This window comes from Podarcis liolepis (assembly GCF_965112155.1).
Source record: "Podarcis liolepis genome assembly, chromosome: 11".
Lineage (NCBI taxonomy): Eukaryota > Metazoa > Chordata > Lepidosauria > Squamata > Lacertidae > Podarcis > Podarcis liolepis.
Window position 1 is genome coordinate 64,287,367 of NC_139565.1, and position 25,658 is coordinate 64,313,024.

Here is a 25,658-nt window from a genome sequence, read left to right on the forward strand (position 1 = left end):
GGAATACTTGACACGGGAGTTTGTGGATTGTTGGGAACTCCAGGAAGACGAATTCAAAATTACGACTGCCTTTAGATTGGGTAAGAAGCAAAACAGAAAGACTCCGAGAGACTGCTTGATTACACTTAGATCCAAGGAGGAAAGAGACAAAATATTGGGACTACACTTTGAAAAGGCCTTGCAGATTGGAAACTCAGTTGCACAGATCTTTAAAGACATCCCAAAATATTTTCTGGACTTAAGAAACTACTACAAGGACTTAGCCCTTTTATTAAAGAAAAACGCTATCCGTTTCAGGTGGGAATTCCCACAAGGGCTGTCATTTGACTATAAGGGAAACAAAGTGAAAATAAAGACAATTCAAGATAAAGACAAATTTTTGGCAAGACACCAGGAGGACTTACAGAAGGGGACTGTTGATGTACTTGCAGAACAGAGGAGAGCATTGGATATCCTGAATCTCCCGTTTGGACAAAAACCACTACCATCAGAAGAAGAGCAACAACTTGGAGCTGTTGGAGGAGCCTTAGAAAAATAACAAGATGGCTCTGCAATTCCTCAGTTGGAATTGTAATGGGCTCAATGGGCCTTTGAAGAGAAGACAAGTATTTCATATATTGAATAGAGAACAATTGGACTTGATATGCTTACAAGAAACTCACATAACCAGAGCCCACAGGAGATTACTTTCAAATAAAAGGTTAGGACAAGAATTTATTTCATCAGACAAAGTTAAGAAGAGAGGAGTTGTAATATATGTGAAGGAGAAATGGGCTCCAAAAATGATATTCAAAGATGAACAAGGGAGATATTTGGCTGTGGAGATACAAGTACAAGGAGAAAAATTCCTAGTTGTTGGAATTTATGCACCAAATGAAGGCAAATCCGACTTCTTTAAGAGACTTCATGAAACTCTGATGGACTATCTGGACTACAATATGATAATTATGGGAGACATGAATGGCGTGGTCTCCACTAATATGGACAAGGCACAAAGACTTACAGTCACCAAAGAAGGGAGACTACCTAAGACTTTTTTCGAAATGACTGAAAATATGGACTTGATAGATATTTGGAGAACAAGGAACCCTCTGGAGAGAGAGGGAACCTTTTTCTCCCAAGCAATGATGACCTGGACCAGAATCGATCAAATCTGGGTTACTAGTGGAATGGCTCCGAAGATTAAGAAAGTGGAAATCTGCCCAAAAACTTGCTCCGACCATAACGCCGTGAAGATGGAGATGAAACTCACAACAACTGGTCAATTTAGATGGAGAATGAATGACACCCTCTTTCGAGATAAGGAGATTCTCACGAAGGCCCAAAAGACCCTAAAAGACTATTTTGAAATAAATTTGAGGACCGACGTGGAGAAAAGAGTGATCTGGGACGCAAGTAAAGCGGTGATGAGAGGATTTTTGATTCAACAAAACTCAATAAAGAGGAAAAAGCAAAATGAGAAAAAAGAGAAGATTCTGGAAATGATAAAGGAAGGAGAGAGGAAATTAAGAACAAAACCAAAGTCTCAGGACATTTTAAGAGAGATTAAATTATACCAAACACAATATATGGAATTGATGAACCAAGAGATTGAATGGAAGATAAGGCAAATGAAGCAAAAGACTTTTGAATCAGCAAATAAATGTGGCAAACTTTTGGCATGGCAATTGAAGAAAAGGCAGAAACTAAATACAGTTACAAGCCTGGAGGTGGATGGAAGGAACATATCCAAACCCAATGAAATTAGAAATTGCTTTCTAAGCTATTTCAAAAAACTCTACACCCAAGGCCCGCAAAATGAAGAAGATATAGACAAATTCCTCGGAAAATATGGACTACAAAACATCTCTCATCAAAGTAAGATGGACTTGAACCAGAGAATCTCAGAACAAGAGATAGAGGCTGCCATTCAGAATATGCAACTGGGCAAATCTCCAGGACCAGATGGACTGACTTCCAGATACTACAAATCGCTGAAGGAATGGTTGACTCAACCACTAAGAGAAGTTTGTAACGAGATCCTTGAGGGAAAAAAGGCACCTGAATCGTGGAAAGAGGCATATATTTCACTCATACCAAAGTCAGAGACTGAAAAGACCCAACTCAAGAACTACCGCCCAATATCCCTGCTTAATGTGGATTACAAAATTTTTGCAGACATTTTGGCAAAAAGACTTAAAAGAGTTTTGATGGAGAAGATTCATAAAGACCAAGCAGGCTTTCTCCCTAAAAGACATCTAGCAGACAATGTAAGGAATGTAATAGATATTTTGGAGAAGTTAGAGGTGAATATAAACACCAAGGCAGTATTGATCTTTGTGGATGCGGAGAAGGCCTTTGATAATATCTCTTGGAGTTTTATGAGGAAGAATCTTCATGGGATGGGGGCAGGTCAGGGCTTTGAGAATGGTATGGCTGCAATATACTCTGAACAAAAAGCTAAACTGATTGTAAACAATGTTGTGACTGAGGAGCTTAAGATAGAAAAAGGAACACGACAGGGGTGCCCGATTTCCCCATTACTTTTTATTTCAGTTCTGGAGGTGTTGCTGAATATGATAAGAAATGACCAGCAGGTCAAAGGTGTGCAGGTCGGAGCCAAACATTATAAGTTAAGAGCGTTCGCAGATGACCTAGTATTGACTTTGCAAGAGCCAAACACTAGTACGAAAAGGGCTTTAGAAATAATACAACAGTTTGGCCAGGTAGCTGGATTTAAGTTGAACAAGCAAAAAACCAAAGTTTTAGGGAAAAACCTAACAGATATGGAAAAGGAGAAATTTCAAGAGGAAACAGGTTTGACTGTGGTCAAGAAGGTTAAATACCTAGGGGTTTATTTAACATCTAAGAATCAGAATTTGTATAAGGACAACTATGAAAAATGCTGGTCAGAAATTAAAAAAGATTTAGAAATATGGTCAAATTTGAAACTGTCAATGTTAGGCCGAATTGCAGTAATTAAAATGAATGTATTGCCTAGAATGTTATTTTTGTTTCAGACCTTGCAGATTATTGATAAGATGGAATGTTTTAAGAGGTGGCACAAAGATATCTCGAAATTTGTCTGGCAGGGCAAAAAGCCCCGAATTAAATTTAAAATATTGACAGATGCTAAGGAAAGAGGGGGTTTTGCCCTGCCGGACCTAAAATTGTACTATGAGGCAGCAGCTTTTTGCTGGCTCAAAGAATGGATGCTCCTCGAGAACACGGACATCTTGGATCTGGAAGGTTTCAATAACGCTTTTGGTTGGCATGCATATCTTTGGTATGGTAAAGTTAACAGTGCCTTTAAAAATCACATTGTCAGAAAAGCATTGTTTAATGTTTGGATAAGATATAAAGATCTATTAGAAAACAAAACCCCTAGATGGGTGTCGCCAGTGGAGGCTAAAGCAGTGAAGAAACTCAATATGGAGGTCGGATGGCCGAAGTATTGGGAAATCTTAGAACAGGATGGAGATAAGTTCAAACTACAAAGTCAGGAGAAATTGAAGCATAAAGTAGAAAATTGGTTCCAATACCGCCAAATAATGGAATTTTTTAAACAGGACAGGAAAGTCGGTTTCCAGGTGGAAAAATCAAAATTAGAAACTGAACTGTTAGAACCCAATACTAAGAATTTATCTAGAATGTACAACTTGTTGTTGAAATGGAATACACAGGATGAAACAGTTAAATCGGCAATGATTAAGTGGGCTCAGGATGTTGGACATAATATTATGTCAGCTGACTGGGATTGGTTATGGAACACCGGTATAAAATTTACGGCATGTAATGCCTTAAAGGAAAACATTATGAAAATGGTATACAGGTGGTACATGACCCCAGTCAAGCTGGCAAAAATCTATCATTTGCCTGATAACAAATGTTGGAAGTGTAAAGAGACTGAAGGTACCTTTTATCACCTTTGGTGGACATGCCCGAAGATTAAGGCCTTCTGGGAGATGATCTATAATGAAATGAAAAAGGTACTTAAATGTACCTTTCCTAAAAAACCAGAGGCCTTTCTCTTGGGCATTGTCGGCCAATTGGTGACAAAGAAAGATAGAGCTTTTTTCATGTATGCCACAACAGCAGCAAGAATACTCATCGCAAAATATTGGAAGACACAAGATTTACCCACTTTGGAAGAATGGCAGATGAAAGTGATGGACTATATGACACTGGCCGAGATGACAGGCAGAATCCGTGACCAACGAAAAGAGACGGTGGAAGAAGAATGGAGAAAATTTAAAAGTTATCTTAAGGACTACTATAAACTTAATGAATGCTAAAATGCCGTGGTTACCAGAAACAAAGGGGTACAGGGATATAAGGTTAGATTATAAAAGAGGACTAAGAGGATAGAGATTGGAAAGTAACAATTGGGAGTTGCTAGTTGAACTACGGACATTGGGATGCAGAGAGGGGGGGTATGGGGAAGTCCAAGAAAAGAGGTTTATGAAAATATGTTTGAAACTATACGTGTATGTTTGTCATTTTTAATGTTTGTTTGTTTTTCTTAAAAATGTTGTAAAACCAATAAAAATCTTATAAAAAAAAAAAGAAACCTGGCAGCTGTTCGTGGGACAAGTGACCAGCAGTGAATCGTTCAATCAGCTTTGTGATTCGTTTAAGGCAGACATGTTCAACCAGTTGGCCACGATTGACAGGTACAGTAGACTGCCGGTGTGATCCAGATTAATCGCGGGGCGATCCTGATCAATCGCTGCAGAGGGGGAGAATGAGGGAGGGCAGGCGTGATTGTCATCTTTCATCGAGTGATTGGTAGCAGCGGAAAGTGTGCGGTCATTTATCGGATGCTGCTGGTGATTTTCGGCGCAGGGCTTTCTGGTGAGTGTTTTTTGACACACACCCCCAGGTGGACACTCCCCCCCCCCCCCCATGAAAAGCTCAACATCTCTTGGCAAGCCTCCCCCGATTTCTTAATTTCTATGAGTAGATCACTGCCCGTTTTTTTAATACTGGGAGTAGATCTCAGTCTTTTGGGAGTTGGGCATGTCTGTTTTAAGGGAAGCGTGAGGGCAGGGCCTGGCCTGGGTGGAAGAGTCACTCAGCGAGGCTGTCAAGCTGCTAAGACGAACACATTCTAAAAGCCCCGTTCCACGGAGCCAGCCTGTTTCTTTCAAATGGGGTGGTGCCATCAAGAAACCGCAAGGCTTTCTGCCTGAATGAGAGCACAGTGTCTGGACAGTCCCTTCTTTTCTTGCCTTCCCCATTCTCCTTTCTAAAAGCACTTTCACAGAACTTTTGGAGTTAGAAGGGACCCTGAGGGTCATCCAGTCCATCCCTGTGCAAGGCAGGAATACGAAGCTGCCCCATACGAGGATCATACCTGCAACCTTGGCGTTCTCACCGTGACACTCCAATCCTGGTGGAGATGGGGAAGAGCTTTGGAGATTAGAACCAGGAAGGAAAACAAGAAAGGCCATGGCTGGTAGCCTCAAAGGAAAAATGGCGGCTGAAAACCTCAGAATATGCAGCGATGGCAGAACTGACGGCGCTGATAAGAGACACAGATTTAGAATCCTTTAAGGAGGACTGGAGACCTTTTTTTGGTCTATTTTAAAAGTTGCTTTCCACAGCAGGGTTTGGAGTTAAAGGGAAAAAGAGCAGAACCTATTAAGGAACCTGTTAAAGAGGATGAAAATGGATTTGTCTGAAATCATCACTGATGGGTGAGCAGGAAATCATTAGTATTGTAGAATTGGATATAACTGTTGAGGGACAAAATGTAACTATTAAGCTCGAAATAAAATAAAATATGAATGGGAGGCGGGGAGAAAGTCACTGGCCACCAGCTTGGGAGAAAAATTAAAATTTGTATCCTCCCCCAATGTATTAGAACTTTTCCAATTACAAGTCCAGGTGGATCAAGGAGCATTAGAAAAATGAGGCTTTTTCTTACCTTTAAAAAATTGCATGCCATTTAAAATAAATAAATAACTGTGATTAGTTGAGATTTGTGAGGGGGTTAGACTAGAGAAACCCTTGCAGTCCCTTCCAGCTGCACAATTACATGATTCTAACACGTGAGGGGGACGTGGGTGGCGCTGTGGGTTAAACCACAGAGCCTAGGACTTGCCATTCAGAAGGTCGGCGGTTTGAATCCCCGTGACGGGTGAGCTCCCATTGTTCGGTCCCAGCTCCTGCCAACCTAGCAGCTCGAAAGCACGTCAAGTGCAAGTAGATAAATAGGTACCGCTCCGGCGGGAAGGTAAACGGCGTTTCCGTGTGCTGCTCTGGTTCACCAGAAGCGGCTTGGTCATGCTGGCCACATGATCCCGAAGCTGTACGCTGGCTCCCTCGGCCAGTAAAGCGAGATGAGCGCCGCAACCCCAGAGTCGGCCATGACTGGACCTAATGGTCAGGGGTCCCTTTACCTTTTTAACACGTGAGGAGACTGGGGGTTTGTACCTGGTCCCAGGAGAATCCAACATTTGAAAGGGGGCAGGGTTCATGAGGACTAGCCTCGCTCACAGTTCAAGGAACCACAGCGATTCTGCCTGCCCACGCTGCTCCTCTGACATCTCTTTCCCTCCTGAAACTCCTTTCAGAGCTGGCACAGAGTGTTCCTTCTCTCCTTTGCCTCCTCCTCAGTGCCAGTTTGCTCCCCCCTCAAAAAAATTTTTTAAAAAAATCCTGCATGCTTTCCTTTAGTTCTGCAGGTCATTAGAAAGCTCCTTCCTCAGCCACCAGGGATCCATCCAGCTCTTTCCAGCTCTCCTTTGCATCAAAAAGAGAGGTTCCAGTTTGTGCGTCTGATATTGCCCCCTTTTAAAAAGCTCCGTTTATGCTGAGCTGCCAGTTTCCCTTTGCGCTTCCTACCCAGGAAGCCTCTGCATTTAGTCCTATGTCAGTCTCCCCCTCCACACACACCATTCTTCTTTTTTCAAAGCCCCGTGTCCTAATTTTGCAGCTCTTGCTCTCCCCCAAGAGAGAAGAACGGCCTCCTTTTACAACCGCCGTTTCTCTGAGCTGCTCATCTCGGCCACCTCGTCCTCCGCTAATTTCTCCCGAAAGGTCACCTCGCTCTAAATACCGTCCCGTCTCCTGTGGGATCCCTCCATTCTCTGAAGCTGCAATTTGCTCTGCTCTACAGGTTGAGAGGCTTCTGAATATTCGCAGTTCTGATCTCGCATTCCCTCAGATTATTTGAGGGCTGGGTGTGCCCTGCAATATCAAGCACACACAAAGGGAAAAGGTCCTCTGAAGACCTCCAGGATGAAAGCACTCGCACAAACCAAACAAGCTTTCTTTCGCAGAACAGCAAAATAGCACTTGAGAAGGTGCAAAGTGCTGGAGTCCCAGAGGTGACTGTAGAATCATAGAATTGTTGAGATAGAAGAGACCCCCTGCAAGGCAGGAATCTCAGCTAAAGCATCCAGGACAGATGGCCATCCGACTTAAAAACCTCCAAGGAAGGAAAGTCCACCACCGTTCCCCTGTTAAACAGCTCTTCCCAACAGAAAGTTCTTCCCAATGTTTAGTTGGAATCTCCTTTCTTGCGTGGCGAGCCCCCACCCCCACCCCCGTGAAAATAAAGACACATGACACAATTATTAAGGTTAATGGACTAAATAAGGCCACAACTTTATTGGTTACAGGTGATGAGCGGTATTGGCTTAGGCGTTGGTCCTAACTGACTATATCCGACTCCAGCCTGTCCGCTTGAAGTCCGGGAAGGGTTAACCACCAGTAGGGGGAGTCCTGCTGATGCACATCAACTAGGAACCCCCCGGGGTCACCGCTAGGGGGCATGCCTTAGGCCTCGCCCCCTAGGCTTCGGACAGGGCTACGACCCCCCAGAATCTTTTAACGGACTACCCTTCAATATGCGGGGCAGGTGATGGCGCTAACTCCCCTCTTCCATCTACAGAGCAATATCAATGCCTAACCGCCAATACCCAGAAAGTTGTGATGATTTGCTACAAGGCAGGTCAAAACCAAGTGGCTGGTGCCAATTTGCCAAGTGGAAAAATTCCTACCAGGCCCCTCAACGGCGACCAACCAAGGTCCATAGCAAGGTCAAGGAACGGAAACCTTATAGGGCGGGAGGGTGGGAAAAGCAGGAACAGCTGGCAGGCGGCAAAAGAGGGAGATCCCTGGCCCCGCCTGCCTTAAATAGGGCAGGCCACGCCCCCAGAGCTGGCTGATTGGCCGGCCAGAGGATGATGTGGCCGGGGATTCCCCCAATCGTGCAGGGGCTGGGCTCCAACCGCCGCACTCGTGTTGGGACCATGACGCCCGCAACCCCAACTCCTCCCAAGGGCGGAGGTGGCTTTGTCACTTGAAGCCATGGGTTCGAGAAAACAAGCTGGCTCCATCTTTCCTTTCTCCATCTTTTCCTTTCTCCTATATTTGTGCCAACTCGCCTGTTCTGCACGAGTCGTGTCTGCTTTTTGGAACTGACTTTTCCCTTCGCAGGGAAAATCTGGGGGTTGCTTTTGTTCCACTCTCTTTCCCTTTATCGCGCAAAAGAATAAGAGCATGAGAATAGCCCTGCTGGATCAAGCCAGTGGCCCATCATGAAAGGCAGTGTGGTGTAGTGGTTAGAGTATCAGACTCGGACCTGGAAGAGACCAGGGTTTGAATCCCCACTTGGCTGTGACCTTGGGGTCCAGTCACTGCATCTCAGGCTAGCCTTCCTCGCAGGGTGGTTGTGGGGATTAAATGAGGCGGGGTAGAGCCGTAAATCTTGTCCAGCCTCCTGTTCTCACAGTGGCCAAGCAGATGCCCCAAAGGGAAACTCGCAAGCAGGATTCGAACACAAGACCAGAACTCTCCTCTCCTTTGGTTTCCAGCAACTGGTGGTCAGAAGGACAGGAAATCTGTCCATTTTGGTTTCTCTCTGAAATCTATCAACCTTTAACTGCACAGTTCTTTATGTTTGCAGCTTTGCCTGGTATACATATTTTTGCAAATAGCATTGCCTCATAGGATGCACCTTTGAATGTCCTTTCTGCCTTTAGATGCATTTTTACACCCATTTTTGGGCTTGAGAACAACAATGCAAAATCCAGAGCAGTGGGCATTTTAAAGGATAGTTGAGTCTTGTTTCAAGACATGTGACTTTGGTGGGTTCACACTGCAAAACAAACTGAACCAACCCATTTTTTTTTACTTTAAATAGATTTTCTAAGCAGCATCACTAGCAATTAAGCGACACGTTTAAGGGATAGGGAGGGAGCTGTTCATGAATGCAGAAGAGGGTTTTGGGTGCAAGCGTCTGAGAGCTAAAGCACAAGAACCAAAAGCAAATGTCATAGAAGCATAGAATCAGAATTGGAAGAGGTTCTGTGGGTCATGTAGTCCAACCCCTCACAATTCAGGAATCACAGCTGTTTGGGCCAGATCCCAACAGCTTCTCCCAGTTTCTCCTTGAAAGACCCATACTGATTTCAATCCTCACTTGGTTAACCTATGGGATTAACTGCTGAGAGAGCTGGTGGCCACCACAAAGTCAGGCGGCTTCCCAATTAGGCATCCTGGAACCGAATCTGTGCCAAAGGCCCACAAAATCTATTTCTGCACGTACGAGTGAGAGGATGCCCTGTTGCAACGCTGCCTCGGTTGTGTCAGGTGGACGCAATCTCTGCTCTTAATTTTAGTAACTGCAAAAACATATTTCTAGATGCTATCGATGGTGATTCATCGTTTCTGAAGCTTGCAAGATTGCATTCCAGGAAAATTGGTGAGACGAAAGCAGATAAATGAATAACGAGCGTGGTTGCAAATTCACTGGACAGGCGAACAATTTGCCTGTTTAGTGAATAGATACCGGAGGTCATTAATGAATTTCAATATCAGCAGCCATGTACAAAGAGCTGCTGTGCTGCTTACTCAAAGCAGGGGCTCCTTGTCTTGAACGGGCTGCCCAGAGCCATCCAAACCACATATAAAACAAGATGTTGGTCTGGACATGCCTTTGGTCTGATCCTGCAGAGCTGCGCTTAGGCGCTGCCAGGGCTCTGGGGTCCCGATTGGCCTGTGGGATACCAATCCTGGGGGCCGCGAGACAATTCTTTGCTGGATGGACCCATCTGAGGGGCCGGCGTCTTGGGCGATGCCCTTGGACGGCAACCTCTCTGCCCACCCAGCACCTTCCCACGGCTGCCGGGAAGAAATTCACTTCCAGGAGACGGAAAGAGGAAGGGGGGCGTGGGAAAGGCAGCCGCTGTCACCTCGAGGTTTTCGCCCTTTCCTTGGGCTGGTTTTCCTGTTCTGGCTCCTTAAACACAAAGCATTAAATATTTAGGGCACCGTTTCTTTCCCCTCCCGGCTTTTAAGTGTGTAACTCAAGCCAGCTTGGCCCCCGCTTCCTCTTGCTGCCTCGCAGCCACGTCCTGCCCCTGCCCGAGTGCGCTTCTAATGCGCTCAGATGGTCCTTTAATGGATTACCTAGCCAGGAACTGGATACCTCGCCCTAATGGATCGCTAATAGCCTGTTTCTGGTTTCGCAGGCTCCGCTGGTTAACTCACACCATCCGCCCCAGCTTCCTGGCCTCCCAAACATGTTGCCCGTCACACTGACACGTCTCCCGAAACATGCGCTCCTCACCTGCGGCCACAAGGGTTCGCAAGAGTAGCCAGCGCATTGAGCACCGTCCTGTCCGGAGGGGTGTCCTTGGGGAGTCTGAGTGATGAAAGTGTTGGCAGTGTGTAAGGGGAAAGCACAAGGGTTTTTTTTGGGGGGTAGACACTTTTCTTGGGACACACCATCCAGTTGCAGAAAAGGGGAGCCAAAATGTCAAGGGGCTGAGATAACTCCTCTGCCGGGAAAAGGGTGCACAGTTTGGAAGGAAAAAATGTGCAAGGAGGAACACTGGTACGTGGGGGGGGGGGGTCGTGTAGTGATCATGAAAGGGGGAAAATAGTTGCTGTCTCAGACAGAACTTAAGAGTCCACCACCTTCTGAAGGAGTCCGTTCCACTGTTGTTGTTGTTGTTTGTTTTTGTTTTTTTAAAAAATTATTAAGAATTTCAACATAACAATTTATCAAAAACATATCATCCTCATTTCCTCCCTATTTTTCCCTCCCCCTCTCCAAACCAGAAACCCCCACCCCCAGACTTCCCTCAGCTCCTCTCTCTGATTTTTCAGCACATGTTAATCTCTGCATATTACAAAACTGTAAAGATCCTTAATTTATCTTATCTATATGTTACCAATACAGTGGTACCTCAGTTTACATACGCTTCAGGTTACAGACTCCGCTAACCCAGAAATAGTGCTTCAGGTTAAGAACTTTGCTTCAGGATGAGAACAGAAATCGTGCTCCGGTGGTGCGGCGGCAGCAGGAGGCCCCATCTGCTAAAGTGGTGCTTCAGGTTAAGAACAATTTCAGGTTAAGTACAGATCTCTGGAACGAATTAAGTACTTAACCTAAGGTACCACTGTAATAAATTTGTGTATGTTTATTCAAAACCTGCCAAGGAGTCCAATTCAGTTTGTTGTTTCTTTAAGTATTTTGTAAAAGGTTCCCATTCTTCTTTGAAGTCACAGTTGTCCTTATCACGCAGTTTGTGTGTCAGTTTCGCCAATTCCGCAGAGTCCATCAGTTTCTCTTGCCACAGTTCTTTGGTGGGGATTTCTTCGTTCTTCCATCCTTGTGCTATTAAGACTCTTGCCGCCGTTGTCGCGTACATGAAAATGTTCTTCAATTTCCTTGGCAGGTCTTTCCCTACAATCCATAACAAAAATGCTGCAGGCTTTTTTACAAATGTTAATTGGAACATTTTTTTTAACTCATTATATATCATTTCCCATGAATCCATTCCACTGTTGAACAGCTCTTCTTGTCAGAAAGTTTTTCCAAATGTTGAATCAGCATCTCCTTTCTTGTAACTTGAAACTACAGTGGTGCCCCGCAAGACGAATGCCTCGCAAGACGGAAAACCCGCTAGACGAAAGGGTTTTCCGTTTTTGAGCTGCTTCGCAAGACGAATTTCCCTATGGGCTTGCTTCGCAAGACGAAAACGTCTTGCGAGTGTTCCGATTTTTTTCCGCTCCCCCCTTTTTCTAAGCCGCTAAGCCGCTAATAGCCTTTTAGCCGCTAAGCCTTTAATAGCCGCTAATCCGCTAAATCGCTAATAGCACTAAGCCGCTAATAGGGTTGCTTCGCAAGACGAAAAAACCGCTAGACGAAGAGACTCGCGGAACGGATTATTTTCGTCTTGCGAGGCACCACTGTATGGGTCTGAGTCCTACCCTCCAGAGCAGGAGAAAACAAGCATGCTCCCTCTTCCATGTGACAGCCCTTCAGATATTTGAAGATGGCTATATATCTCCTCTCGGTCTCCTCCTCTCCCAGCTCCTTCAAGGGCTCCTCCTAAAACTTGGTTTCCAGACCCTTAACCATCTTTTTCACCCTCCTCTGCACACCTTCCAGCTTCTCAACATCCTTCTTAAATTCTTAAACAACTGGACGCAGTATTCCAAGTGTGGTCTCATTAAGGCAGAATAGAGTTGGACTATGACTTCCCTTGATCTAGACACTAGACCTCTGTTGATGCAGCCTAGAAGAGCATTAACCTTTTTTTTGCTGCTGAATCACACTGTTGACTCAAGCATTATCACCATACTTGAGAAAAGAGTGATGTGGCTTTGCAGCTTGTCCCAGGAGAAAATGGGTTTATGTGCATGGGTTGGGGAGCCCTAAAACCTAAAGCTTCTGTCATTTGATCAGGGACTAGCAACATGCCATTGCTCCAACTGGAAACATCCCCGTGTACAACAGCACGCAAGAGGTTCTCTAAGGTTACTGAAGTTTTCCACAGGGTCAGAGTGCTTCATTTCTGTTCTCTGCAGCCGACTTGTGCTATTCTGTTAGCAATTTCAAATCCAGACATTACCAGCATAATTTGCTGGAAAGTTCAGAAACTCTGCTGAACCCAAACTGCTGGATATCTCAGTCCAAGGTCTTTTGTCGGGACGTTAAATCTGACCTTCCTAGCAGGGCCATTTTAACAAAGTTAGCTAAGACAGCTTGCAAACAAGCCGAAATCTGTCCGATCTGAGTTGTCCTGCCAAGTCGTGCTTTGATTAGGCAGACAGCTCTTAAAAGGCTTTCCGGATTATTTTGGGAAATTGCACGTCCTGGTCAAATTGACCAGGACAACACAAAATGGGGTGATGACGTTTTGGAACTGCTTTGGTCTCTCCCCATCTCGAAATGGAAGGGCTGGCAGAGAGGCAAGCCTTGGAACCGTCTCTGAGCAATGGCCTGCACGCAGTCAGCTCATGCACAAAGGCGAAACCAGCCTCTAATCTTGGAGAAAGGAGAGGTGCGGAAAGATGATGGTTGGGGGACTCATCTGAACGAGCAAGAGAGCCTAAGGAGAGCGTGTGAGCATCTTGGAATTTGGGGGAAGAGTCTTCAGTAAGCAAGCAAAAGCCCCAGCCTCTGAGTCGTGCCATCTAATAAAAATAATTTTACTATTTATACCCCGCCCATCTGGGCGGCTCCCAACAGAATATTAAAAACACGATAAAACTTCAAACATTAAAAACTTCCCTAAACAGGGCTGCCTTCAGATGTCTTCTAAAAGTCAGATAGTTGTTTATTTCCTTGGTGGGAGGGCATTCCACAGGGCAGGTGCCACCACCGAGAAGGCCCTCTGCCTGTTTCCCTGAAACCTCACTTATCACAGTGAGGGAACCACCAGATGGCCCTCAGAGCTGGACCTCAGTGTCTGGGCTGAACGATGGGGGTGGAGACGCTCCTTACTGGGCCGAAGCCTTTGCCAGTCCCTGGTCAGTTTTGTCAAGTGAGCAGTTCAGTTGCATCTGAGCTTTAGTCCTGGGCTATTAGCAGGTTCCTTCTGCTTCCTAGTCATCTAACAGAGTCTTCCTTCTAACCCTCCAGTGACCCTTTCCCTTGACTGACAACGCCTCTCCATTCTCTTTCTAGCAATGGAGCTTTTCACCCATGTACGTGGAGCATGCAGATCAGGGGTCTTGTGCGTTACCTATGAACCCCCTGTGAACCTATGAACCCCCTTCCTAATCCAAATGCCATTTATATCAATGGTTCCAGCATCTCCCCTCTCCCTTCGGCAAGGAGGACTTTGCAGCAGTCCCAGCTCCTCTCTTGCCTTCGTTAGTGGAGATTGTGGTTTTGTTTCTATTGTCCGATTCTGATTTTTTTTCTATTTTGTTTTATTTTTATTATTTTAAAAAACAAACAAACCCAGAGTTGGCTAAGAGGTAGCCCAGGTGATAGGACCTGAGCTGGGGGTCCTGTTGCCCACCCAACCCGGCCCCAATCCGGGCACCTGCCTTTCCAAAGCTAATGATTCAGGAAAGTTGCTGCTACCATTATTCTGGAAGTGCCAATTTTGTGAGCTTTCTTTTTTTTAAAAGGGCCCAAAAGAGGCCTAGTATTAGGTGTGAATTGTGCAACTCACTCATTTATTGAGTGTATAATGGGGAGAGGCGGAGCAGTTATTTTGTGAAAATTCCCTGCAGCGGAAAAGTCCCTCTTTTCAAGGTTGACGGCTGAGAACTTTGATGAGCAGGAATGGATGGGGTGGGCTTGGGACTTTAGGGAAAGTCATGTGGAAAGAGGTGCACTTCCTCTCAACTGGCCTTCCCCAACTGGTGCCCTCCAGATGTTGCTGTACTACAACTCCCTCCAGCCTCTGCCAGCACAGCTGCTACAGATGTGGGAATTGGGGGGGCCAGTCCAGAAACACCTGGAGTGCAACAGGTTGGGATAGATATAGAAAAGCATTTCACTGGATGGCATGCACAGGGCCTTGCAGAGCCAGGCAGAGGCCCAGGCCAGGTAGATAATGTGTACCCCCCCCCTTTTTTTACCCTGGGGGTAACTGAAGTCTTATAAATAAGTAAGTATATAAATAATTTTCACAAAAGTTATGCTGACAAATAATTTTATTTCAAGGCTTGAACCATATCTGCTTATAAAGACAAAATGGAAAATATAGATATACAATGTTGTTGTCGTTTAGTCGTTTAGTCGTGTCCGCCTCTTCGTGACCCCCTGGACCAGAGCAGGCCAGGCACTCCTATCTTTCACTGCCTTCCGCAGTTTGGTCAGTCTCATGCTGGTAGCTTCGAGAACACTGTCCCACCATCTCGTCCTCTGTCGTCCCCTTCTCCTTGTGCCCTCCATCTTTCCCAACATCAGGGTCTTTTCCAGGGATTCTTCTCTTCTCATGAGGTAGCCAAAGTACTGGAGCCTCAGCTTCAGGATCTGTCCTTCCAGTGAGCACTCAGGGCTGATTTCCTTCAGAATGGAGAGGTTTGATCTTCTTGCAGTCCATGGGACTCTCAAGAGTCTCCTCCAGCACCAGAATTCAAAAGCATCCATTCTTCGGCGATCAGCCTTCTTTATGGTCCAGCTCTCACTTCCATGTATCACTACTGGGAAAACCATATCTTTAACTATTCAGACCTTTGTTGGCAAGGTGATGTCTCTGCTTTTTAAGATGCTCTCTAGGTTAGTGCTTTTTAAAATTACATAGGGAATGTAAGGTGACCAAGGCCCCCTTTGGAATCGGAGGCCTGGGCCAAGTGGCCCATATGCCCCCCCCCCCCCGTCTGTGCCTGGGCATGCAATCCCTGATACATTTACCCAAGAGTCAGCCCTGTTATATAGCTGGATTTACATACACCAAAAAGGTTTTTTCCCTATCATCCAGAAAATACTGTATCTATTTGTCTGTTTCTCTTTGTTTGGCTCCCATGCCAGTTACTGCTCTTCAAAACCTAGCTGGGTTGGGTGCCAAGTTTGCCAGGCTAGTAATGCCAATCAAGATGCCCTCAGGCGCTTGTCATGGCTTCCGGGTGGCACTTGGCAGCTTCCTAACCTGTGCCATTAGACGTTTGGGCACCCCCAGTTCTGCGCAAAGCCATGGCCGCAACATCTCACCCCCAAGAGGTGCTGGGACGCTGTGAATTCATTGGCAGCCCCCAATGACCCTCCCCTTCTCCCCCTTGCAGGTGGAGCTGTCGGACGGGACGACCCACATCATCACCGACGCCTACGCGGGCAAGGAGTACATCATCCAGGTGGCAGCCAAGGACAACGAGATTGGCACGTGGAGCGACTGGAGCGTGGCCGTGCATGCCACGCCCTGGACTGAGGAGCCCAAGCATCTCACCACGGAAGCCCAGGGAGCAGGTGAAGCCATGGAGATGCAGGAAGAGGAGGGTTTTCCGTGGGGACGGGAAGAGGGGGTCGTTTCTGGGGAGGAGGAGTCTCGCTCAGCCAAGGCTAGTGCCAGGGATGGAATCAGATGATGGAGAGGCCCTTAGCAGTGACATTGACTCTTTATTCAAGAAAACCAGACACTACTCAGGAGCAGTAGGTCTTGCCCCTGTGGAGCAGTTGGTCCCCATTTTCCACCCTTCCATAGGCTCCTCCTCTCCTAATAATAATAATAATAATTTATTACAGTGGTACCTCGGGTTCCATACGCTTCAGGTTACAGACTCCGCTAACCTAGAAATACAGTGGTGCCTCGCAAGACGAAATTAATCCGTTCCGTGAGTCTCTTCGTCTAGCGGTTTTTTTGTCTTGCGAAGCAACCCTATTAGCGGATTAGCGCTATTAGCGGTTTAGCGTCCATTAAAGGCTTAGCGGCTATTAAAGGATTAGCGGATTAGCGGCTAAAAGGCTATTAGCGGCTTAGCGGCTTAGAAAAAGGGGGAGAAAAGCGGGGGGAAATCGGAACACTTGCAAGACGTTTTCGTCTTGCAAAGCAAGCCCATAGGGAAAATCGTCTTGCGAAGCAGCTCAAAAACGGAAAACCCTTTCGTCTAGCGGGTTTTTCGTCTTGCGAGGCATTCGTCTTGCGGGGCACCACTGTAGTGCTTCAGGTTAAGAACTTTGCTTCAGGATGAGAAGAGAAATTGTGCTCCGGCGGTGCAGTGGCAGCAGCGGGAGGCCCCATTAGCTAAAGTGGCGCTTCAGGCTAAGAACAGTTTCAGGTTAAGAATGGACCTCCAGAACGAATTAAGTACTTAACCCAAGGCACCACTGTATTTATACCCCGCCCATTTGGCAGGGTTTCCCCAGCCACTCTGGGCGGCTTCCAGCAAAGTATTAAAATACAGTGGTCTGTTAAACACTAAAAGCTTCCCTAAACAGGGCTGCCTTCAGATGTCTTCTAAAAGTCTGGTAGTTGTTGTTCTCTTTGACATCTTGTGGGAGGGCGTTCCACAGGGCGGGTAGTAATAATAATTTATTATTTGTACCCCGCCCATTTGGCTGGGTGTCCGCAGCCACTCTGGGCGGCTTCCAACAAAGATTAAAAAAAGATTAAAATGTCACACATTTAAAAATTCCCTGAACAGGGTGCCACCACTGAGAAGGCCCTCTGCCTGGTTCCCTGTATCTTGGCTTCTCGCAGTGAGGGAACCGCCAGAAGGCCCTCGGATCTGGACCTCAGTGTCCAGGCAGAACGATGGGGGTGGAGACACTCCCAAATATTTCCCAAGCATCTCAAACTGCATCTGCTCCCTTCTGGGATCTTCTTGTGCCCTTCTTATGATCCTGTGCATTCTTAGAGACCGGGGTGGGAGGGGAACTTGTTGCGGCCAGAGAGGGAGGCTCCTGGGATTATTCAGCAGCCTTTTGACACACACACCCTTTCCACTTCATGCTGTGATTCCTGCATGTTTGGGGGTTGGACTAGATGACCCTCGGAACCCCTTCCAATTCTTCTGTACTTCTGTGTAGCCCATTTTGTAGACCAGGTGGGAGATACCGCATCAGAATGAAAGCAGTTGGAGGGTAGCAGCCAGGCGGGCCACATCCCCTTTCCTTCTGCGGGTGCTGATATTGTCTGCGCCTGAGGCCCACCAGATCTGGAGTCCTCGGCCAACAGGGAAACGGGTCCCAGATGTGGCCGACATCTGGGAGGTCCTGTAGCCAGCTTTGAATGTGGAGGAACTTGCAATGCATGGCTCGCCGCAGCCAGCCCTGTAACACCCAGGGTTCCTGAAGGCCGCCACAGTTGCTCAGAGATAAGGAGTTTTGCAAAACAGCCCCTTCTTTCCATGCCAAAGATGGGCAGTGCTGGCATAAAGGACTTTTGAACTTTTGCAAGAATCCATCCGTTTTGCTTTGGAAGGAAAGTGGTGGTGAGCTGGGTGTTTGCCTATGGGGTGCTGTGGGAGTGGGCTGCCTGCTCTGCCAGGGGGCTCAACGAGAGACCCTTCCCAGGGCTCTGATTCTGTGTCCCTGAGGAGTTTCTGCCCTGCTGCCTTTGGAGGTAGGCTCTTCCGGGGTTAAGGTGCCCATTTTGAAGGGCGAAGGCATGGAACCACGGAAGGGGAGAGGGCTCTTGCGCTCCAATCCTGCTTGCAGACGTTTCCCATTGGGACGTCTACATGGCCACTGTGCTGAGAGGATGCTGGACTAGGTGGGTCATTTGGCCTGATCCAGCAAGCTCTCTTTATGTTCTTAAAGGACCCCTGACCATTAGGTCCAGTCATGGCTGACTCTGGGGTTGCGGCGCTCATCTCGCTTTATTGGCCAAAGGAGCCGGCGTACAGCTTCCGGGTCATGTGGTCAGCATGACTAAGCCGCTTCTGGCGAACCAGAGCAGCACACGGAAATGCCGTTTATCTTCCCGCTGGAGCGGTACTTATTTATCTACTTGCACTTTGACATGCTTTCGAACTGCTAGGTGGGCAGGAGCAGGGACTGAGTAATGGGAGCTCACCCCATTGCGGGGATTTGAACCTCCGACCTTCTGATCAGGCTCTGTGGTTTAACCCACAGCGCCACCTGCATCCCAAACTCTTTATGTTCTTACGTGAGGGTATAAACAACTATGACTACCTGAATGATGCCCCTGCCACCCCAAAGTGGTTTTTCCATTGGGGTGCCCATTTCTTAAGCTCTGTGCTGTGTCTCGTTAAGTGTTTCTGGCTGGAACACCATTCATCAGGCTTGCAAAGTCCCCGTTTCCCTCGACAGCACCACCACACAATACAACTCTTCTCCTCCAGAAGAGGTTCTTGCTTCTACCAACACCTCCAACAGTAACAGTGCTGCTGGCCAAGGAGATAGGCTTGCACAGAACTTCACAGGTTTATCAAAGGAGCTGAGGTCCTGCAATGACTTTATCCGTGTACAGAATTCCAGACCCCAAGACATAGCGATGGCCCTTGAAAAGGAGTCACACAAGTTCAGAGGAAGTTGCTTTGGGCTTATCCTCTTGTCCCGCTTTCCTCTAGAGAAAACTGCTCTTTAGCACTTAATCAGAGCAAACAGCCATCCAGGTTTTCTGTGGATTGCTGTTTGTTCTGATTCAGCACTAAAGAGCAGGCTTTTTCCGGGGAGAGGAGTGGGGCAAGGAGGAAACCACTCGGACCCATGATTTATAGGCACAGAAGAAGAGGAAGTGTGGACGAGGCCTTTGGAAGAACTTTCCAAGGGTAAGATCTGTTAAAGAGCAGAACGGACTCCCTTGGAAGGTCTTGATCTCTCCCTCTCTGGAGATTTTTAAGCAGAGGTTCTCCAGTGTCTCCTGAGACAGTTGTTTGCCAACAAGGATGGCCAACGGTAAGGGATGATTCAGCTGAGAGTTGGACTAGATGACCCTTGGGGTCCTTTGCATGATCCTGCATGCAAATCCCATGCTCTGCCCACTGGGCTAAAGTCCCTCTCCCATCATGGAGGCAGAGAGGTCTGTTAACGGCTGTGAACCACGATAATACAATGGAACTTCCTTGTTCAGATGCAGTCTACCTCTAATGCCGGGGATGGAGGAAAGATCAGCCAACCTCATGCTCTTCTTGCGACCTTCCCAGCGGCTCATGGTAGGATCAGAACACAGGAGCAGATGGACCTGGGTCTGATCCTGCAAAGCTGCTCTTCCGCCTACCACTTGCCAGCTGGCTATGCTCTCCCCACCAGGAAAGGGCAGCGGGGTTTCAGGAAACATGGGAACCAGAACAGGCCGTGTGCTTCGCAAAATCTCTGGCAAAAGGCGCTGTCCAGTGTGGGTTTTTGTAGCAGCACACAACGGGAAGCCTGTTAGCGAGGAAAGCCGCAAAGTTAACAACTCTCTGTTTCTAGGAAAGAGCTGGGCTGGCTTCCAAGTGCATAATGTGATATCAGCCTCTGGCTTCCCAGAAGCAGCCGTGCAGAGTCCGGGCTGGTCCCCTCAGCTGGCACCGGCGCTCGTGGGGTTGGGAAATCGAGCAAAAAAAATGCTGTCCACTACTAGGAAAGCACCGGGAGGCCTGCCAAAGACCCTCGGGGCGTCTGGTGGTGCGCGCACACACACAGGGGAATGTGCAAATTATCGTGCTGCCCGGCTGCACGACAGCATTTGTAGATACGGCACATTTCGGCACGCCAAGGGGGTCAGCTCTTAGGGGCTGCCGTGCAGGTGAAATCACCGGCCCTGACAGATTCGGAGAATGTTGCAAACTGCATAAACCCGGACTGTGCAACATCACCCATGCTCCCCTCTTTGGTCCTGTTCAGGTGACCATTGGTGTGTTGGGGACAGGCTGGGGTCTCTCTGCGCCTGTTATGTCTTTGGATGCCCCTTGGTCCAGAAATAGCCAAAGTCCAAGCCTGAACATTATTCCCACCTTTCCTTGGGCTTGCTTTTATGGTTATAGGAAGCGGGTAGCGCTGTGGTCTAAACCACCAAACCTCTTGGGCTTGCCGATCGGAAGGTCAGCGGTTCGAATCCCCGCGACGAGGTGAGCTCCCATTGCTCTGTCCCAGCTCCTGCCAACCTAGCAGTTTGAAAGCACGCCAGTGCAAGTAGATAAATAGGTACCGCTGCGGCAGGAAGGTAAACGGCATTTCTGTGCGCTCTAGTTTCCGTCACGGTGTCCCGTTGCACCACAAGCGGTTTAGTCCTGCTGGCCACATAACTCGGAAAACTGTCTGTGGACAAACACTGGCTCCCTCGGCCTGAAGTGAGATGAGCACCACAACCCCATAGTCGCCTTTGACTGGACTTAACCGTCCAGGGGTCCTTTACCTTTTTACCTGTTTATGGTTAAGCAAGTGCAAGTCGCTTTCAAGAACTACACCGAATAGTCACATCAGTGCAAGACAGAGGATTTCAAGGCTGGAGATATTTTGCAAGTGTCACATTCTTTTTCATCTTTTTCTCTACCTGTTCATTGGTTTTGATTGCCTTACACTGTTATTTTGGGCCCCGTTTTGTTTCCTTAACGCTGGTGTGACGAAGCGTCCCCGTGATATCACCCCAGCCAGTTTTGGACCATGCAGCCAATGTTACAGTGTCACAGTGCAACATACCCAATTAGCTTCGGTTGTGTGATGATGGTCAGTACCATAAATGCATGCCTCCATGCCCTCCCCCCAAAAGGCAAAACAAGTAACTCTTTGTGACCATTTTGTGACCAAGAAAGATTGAACAAGGGACTCAGTGATGGTCAGTGTCCTGCAACGTGGACTTTAGTGTGAGCAGAGACTGCCCTCTGGTGGCCATGCGAGGGCAGCAGGCATCCTGCAAGAGTTCATTGCAACTCTAAGCCCCATTGACGTCAATGGCATTAATTGCTCTCCTAATGAATATCGTTTAGCAATGTTCTCCAGTGGGTTGCACTTCCTCATCTGTCTCTTGGTGGTCCCTGTGTTGTGCTGTGAAAATAGCACCCAACATTATTATTCATATTATTAATATTGTTCATTTCATCTTTATCCTGCCATTCCAACATGGAGCGCAGGGCAGAGTACATTCTCTCCCCCCTCACAACAACCTTGCAGAGGAGGGCTGGGTGAGAGACAGCAGCGTTGGATTTCATGGCTGAGGGAGGAGACCTTACTTGGAAAATCAATACAACCCAGGTGGTTAAGAAAGCCCAACAGAGACTCCATCTCCTCAGAATATTGCGAAAGAACAATGTCAATCAACATTTGATGATCTCCTTCTACCGGTCAACAACAGAAAGTGCCCTTTCATAGTGCGTCACGGTGTGGGACGCTGGTTTGACATCAACTGATAGGAAGTGCCAACCTAGCAGTTCAAAAGCATGTCAAAGTGCAAGTAGATAAATAGGTACCACTCCAGCGGGAAGGTAAAAGGCATTTCCGTGCGCTGCTCTGGTTCGCCAGAAGCGGCTTAGTCCTGCTGGCCACTTGACCTGGAAGCTGTACGCTGGCTCCCTTGGCCAATAAAGCGAGATGAGCGCCGCAACCCCAGAGTCGGTCACGACTGGACCTAATGGTCAGGGGTCCCTTTACATTTACATTCTGCATGGACTAGTTGCATTGCAACATGTGCAAGTGGCTTGAGATACCTATGAGGTCCATAAATTACCATATAGCATCTATTCAACACACAAAACAGCAACGATTTGTTGTTGACAAAGGACAGCTGGACATATAAAGGGCCCCGTTACCTTCAGGAGCTGAGGGCCTCATCAAACCTCAATCCGACCCTGACTGTACACGACTCCATGGGGCAAGGGGGGGCCGCTGGACGCCCGCTCTACCTGTGCCCCTGGCATTAATCCCTTTCCCTTGCTTTCCCCTCTCCTTCAGAGACGACGACCGCCAGCACCTCAGCCTTTGTGGTCCCCACCACCAGCAGCCTCGGGAACTCGGAGGAGCAAGGCAGCGATGGAGCCATCGCCCTGTCCTGGGTGGCTAGTCTGCTATTGGTGGCTTTCAGCATCCACTTTATTTAGTGAGTGTCTCTTAGCACCCTCCTTGTGGGGAGAAGGGGGCAGGGGGAAAAGGGGAAAGAAAATAGGGGGGGTTATATGGAAGCTGGCATCCATCTGTCTCGGGAGACGCTGGAGGGGTCCGCCTTTGGGGGTGAGGTCAAGCCGTTGGGAGGTTGTGGCTGTTGGGACCATGGACCGCTCTCCCTGTGGACTCGCCTTCCTTGGAGGTTTCTCAGCAGAAAGTTCTTCCCGACGTTTGGCCCCGTGAGAAGAGGGTGCTGGACTAGACAGGCTCTCCATAGGATCTTTTTGTTGTTGTTAGATCGTTTTTATTAATTTTCCAATAAAAGACATCCAATTAACATATCAAATCATGATCCAGTAAAAATAAAAAAATAAAAAAATACAATAAGGTTGAATTATCTTCCGAATTGTAATTATTAATTTTGCGGCTTCCCATAGCCTGCACCTTGAAGCATGTCCAAATCTCAGTCCTCCCTCTCAGCAATTTTTCCATATTTCCACATCTCGATTTTAACTCTCCAAGGCTCTCCATAGGATCTTGTGGTAGCCAATTTCCTCCTCTTTGCATTTGTCCAGTCCCTTTCTAAAACCATCCAAGTCTCTCGCCATCACTGCCCCCAGTGGCAGTGAGTTCCAGGGTTTAACAAGAGGCGGTGACAACCATCACCAATTTGAATGGCTGCCTCAGAGGTTGGCCAATGTGGGAACAGGACGCTGGACTAGGGGGGCACTTCTTATGTTCACTTTTCCTTTCCCTCCCCCTTCCTCTAGACTCGGCCTCGGAGCCCCGCTGAGGAGGTCCCCGACTCACCGGAACGTCTGTCTTTGCTTCTGTTTTGCACATGGTCTGAAGGACGTGTTCCGTTTCTCTTCATCGCTGCACTTCTCAGAAGGCCGAGCCCCCCCAAAAAGAAGATCCAAGGGGGTCCAGGCTCTCCGCCCCCCCACCCACCTGCCTGCCACCCAACCAACTACAAACTTACCCAGAACTTTGCAAAGCCGCCTGACTAAACCTTCAAAAAGACAGAGGAGCTCTCCTCGCACGCGAAAGTGACAGGCGGGAATGTGGGGTGGGATTGGGGGCGGGGGGAGGAGAAAGGCAGGCCTGAAGTGGGGGGGAGGGAGGGAGGGAGCAGCAGCCTGGAGCACCAGCCACCCCCTGGCCCCGGGTTCAGATCATACAGCTAAACCACCACGCCAAAGACCCTCTGCTGGGCATGCTTCGAACCCGCAGCCCGGTTCCTGGACACAGGAGCGCGACAGACGGACGGACGGACAGGGCGGCTCCGGGAGGGGAGGCCACGAACCTGACGCCCGGGGGGGGGCTGCCCCACAAGGCCGGCGTTCCTCTTCCTCCCCTTCCTCCTCTTGGCAGCTGTGAGAGAACGAACCTTTGAGCCCTCGGCCGGGCAGAGAGAGTCAAATGTTCCCGCGGAGGCATCGCGGCTCTGCCCCACACATCACGGTGGGGGGCGGAATAAAGCAAGCGCCCCACCGGGAGCCACAAGACGGGTGCGTCAAGGCGGCTGGCGGGTCTTTGTTTTTTAAAAGAAGCCGTTCGTAACTGTCCCACCAAAGGAGACGTCGGGAGGGGGTCCTATCTTGGAAAACACACGCTCACCCCTTCCCTCCCGCCCCATTTGTAGCTGTGTGTCCCCCTTCCGTTTATACAGAGAAACTCCTTCGGTTTGTGTATTGGTCTTATTACTGGGGAGTGGGATGTATACCCGATGGAACTGTAGCTAAACTAAGATGTCCTCTCGGCCCCCCACCTCACCCAAAACTGCCCTGTTCCCTCTCTTCGCCCCCCCCCCTTCCCCAAGCCCTGTTTTGTAAGAATCCGGCTTCCCCAAATTCCCTTCCTCTCCCTCCCTCCCCTCGTTTCAAAGTGCAGTATTGAACACCCTACGCCCTATTATTCCAAAACGATAATATGCTGTATTTGAACTTTTTATAGATGTGTATATATAAAAAAAAAACTTTTAGAATCACACACACTTCACTGAAGGAAAAACAAAAAAACAAAACACCCGCGCTCACACAAGAGAGAGATTGTTCATTAAATGTGACCATTTCATTATGGCTTTTTTGTGAATGTGGTAAATGGTTTGGTTTGGAGCCTTGGAGCCAGGAGCCTTGAAACGAGGAAGAAGAAGAAGGATCTGCCGTCTCATCAATGAAGGTGCCAAGGCAATAAGGGGGGCACATGGGGGGGACAGGACACACACATAAGGGGCACCTTGAGGTGTCTTTGCAAAATTCGTCCCACCACTAGGAAGAACTTTCTGGCAGTAAGAGCCCATGGACGGTGGAGCAGACTCCCGGAGAAGGTGGTGGTCTTTCCTTCTTTGGAGGTTTTTAAGCAGAGGTTGGTTGGCCGCCTTCCAGGTATTGTGATTCCAGGCATTGGAGGGGGCTGGACTGGATGACCCTCAGGGTCCCTTCCAGCTCTGCAGCTCTAAGATTCAATCATCTTCATCATCTTCACCATCATCAAACCTTTATTGGCATCGCTTACAAACATTCAGAATAAATAGGCAGTGAGTCGCCGCCATATTATTATTATTATTATTATTATTATTATTATTATTATTATTAATTTCTACACCGCCCATCTGGCTGGGTTTCCCCAGCCACTCTGGGCAGCTTCCCATAGAATATTAAAAACTCAATAAAACATCAAACAGTAAAAGCTTTCCTAAACAGGGCTGCCCTGAGATGTCTACTAAGTCAGATAGTTTATTTCCTTGACATCTGGTGGGAGGGCGTTCCACAGGGCGGGCACCACCACCGAGAAGGCCCTCTGCCTGGTTCCCTGTAACCTCCCTTCTCGCAGCAAGGGAACCGCCAGCAGGCCCTCGGCGCTGGATCTCAGTGTCCGGGCAGAATGATGGGGGTGGAGGCGCTCCTTCAGGTATACAGGACCGAGGCCGTTTAGAGCTTTGAAGGTCAGCACCAACACTTTGAATTGTGCTCGGAAACATCCTGGGAGCCAA

General features: G+C 47.9%; 1 protein-coding gene across 3 annotated transcripts in view; it reads left to right on the forward strand.

Moving 5' to 3' along the window:
* The window catches only part of CNTFR (ciliary neurotrophic factor receptor), a gene marked incomplete at its 3' end in the record, with an annotated part of 437,882 nt that extends 413,138 nt beyond the window's left edge, over positions 1 to 24,744 (forward strand). For 2 of the 3 annotated variants that reach the window (XM_083466189.1, XM_083466190.1), the window contains 3 exons: positions 15,967 to 16,147; positions 22,514 to 22,658; positions 23,434 to 24,744. In XM_083466189.1, coding sequence (XP_083322315.1) covers positions 15,967 to 16,147; positions 22,514 to 22,658; position 23,434 — 327 coding nt within the window. Of the gene's footprint in view, positions 1 to 15,966; positions 16,148 to 22,513; positions 22,660 to 23,433 lie in introns of those variants that run through there. The other variant, XM_083466191.1, reaches the window with a different exon arrangement.
* Between the last annotated feature and the right edge of the window lie 914 nt (positions 24,745 to 25,658).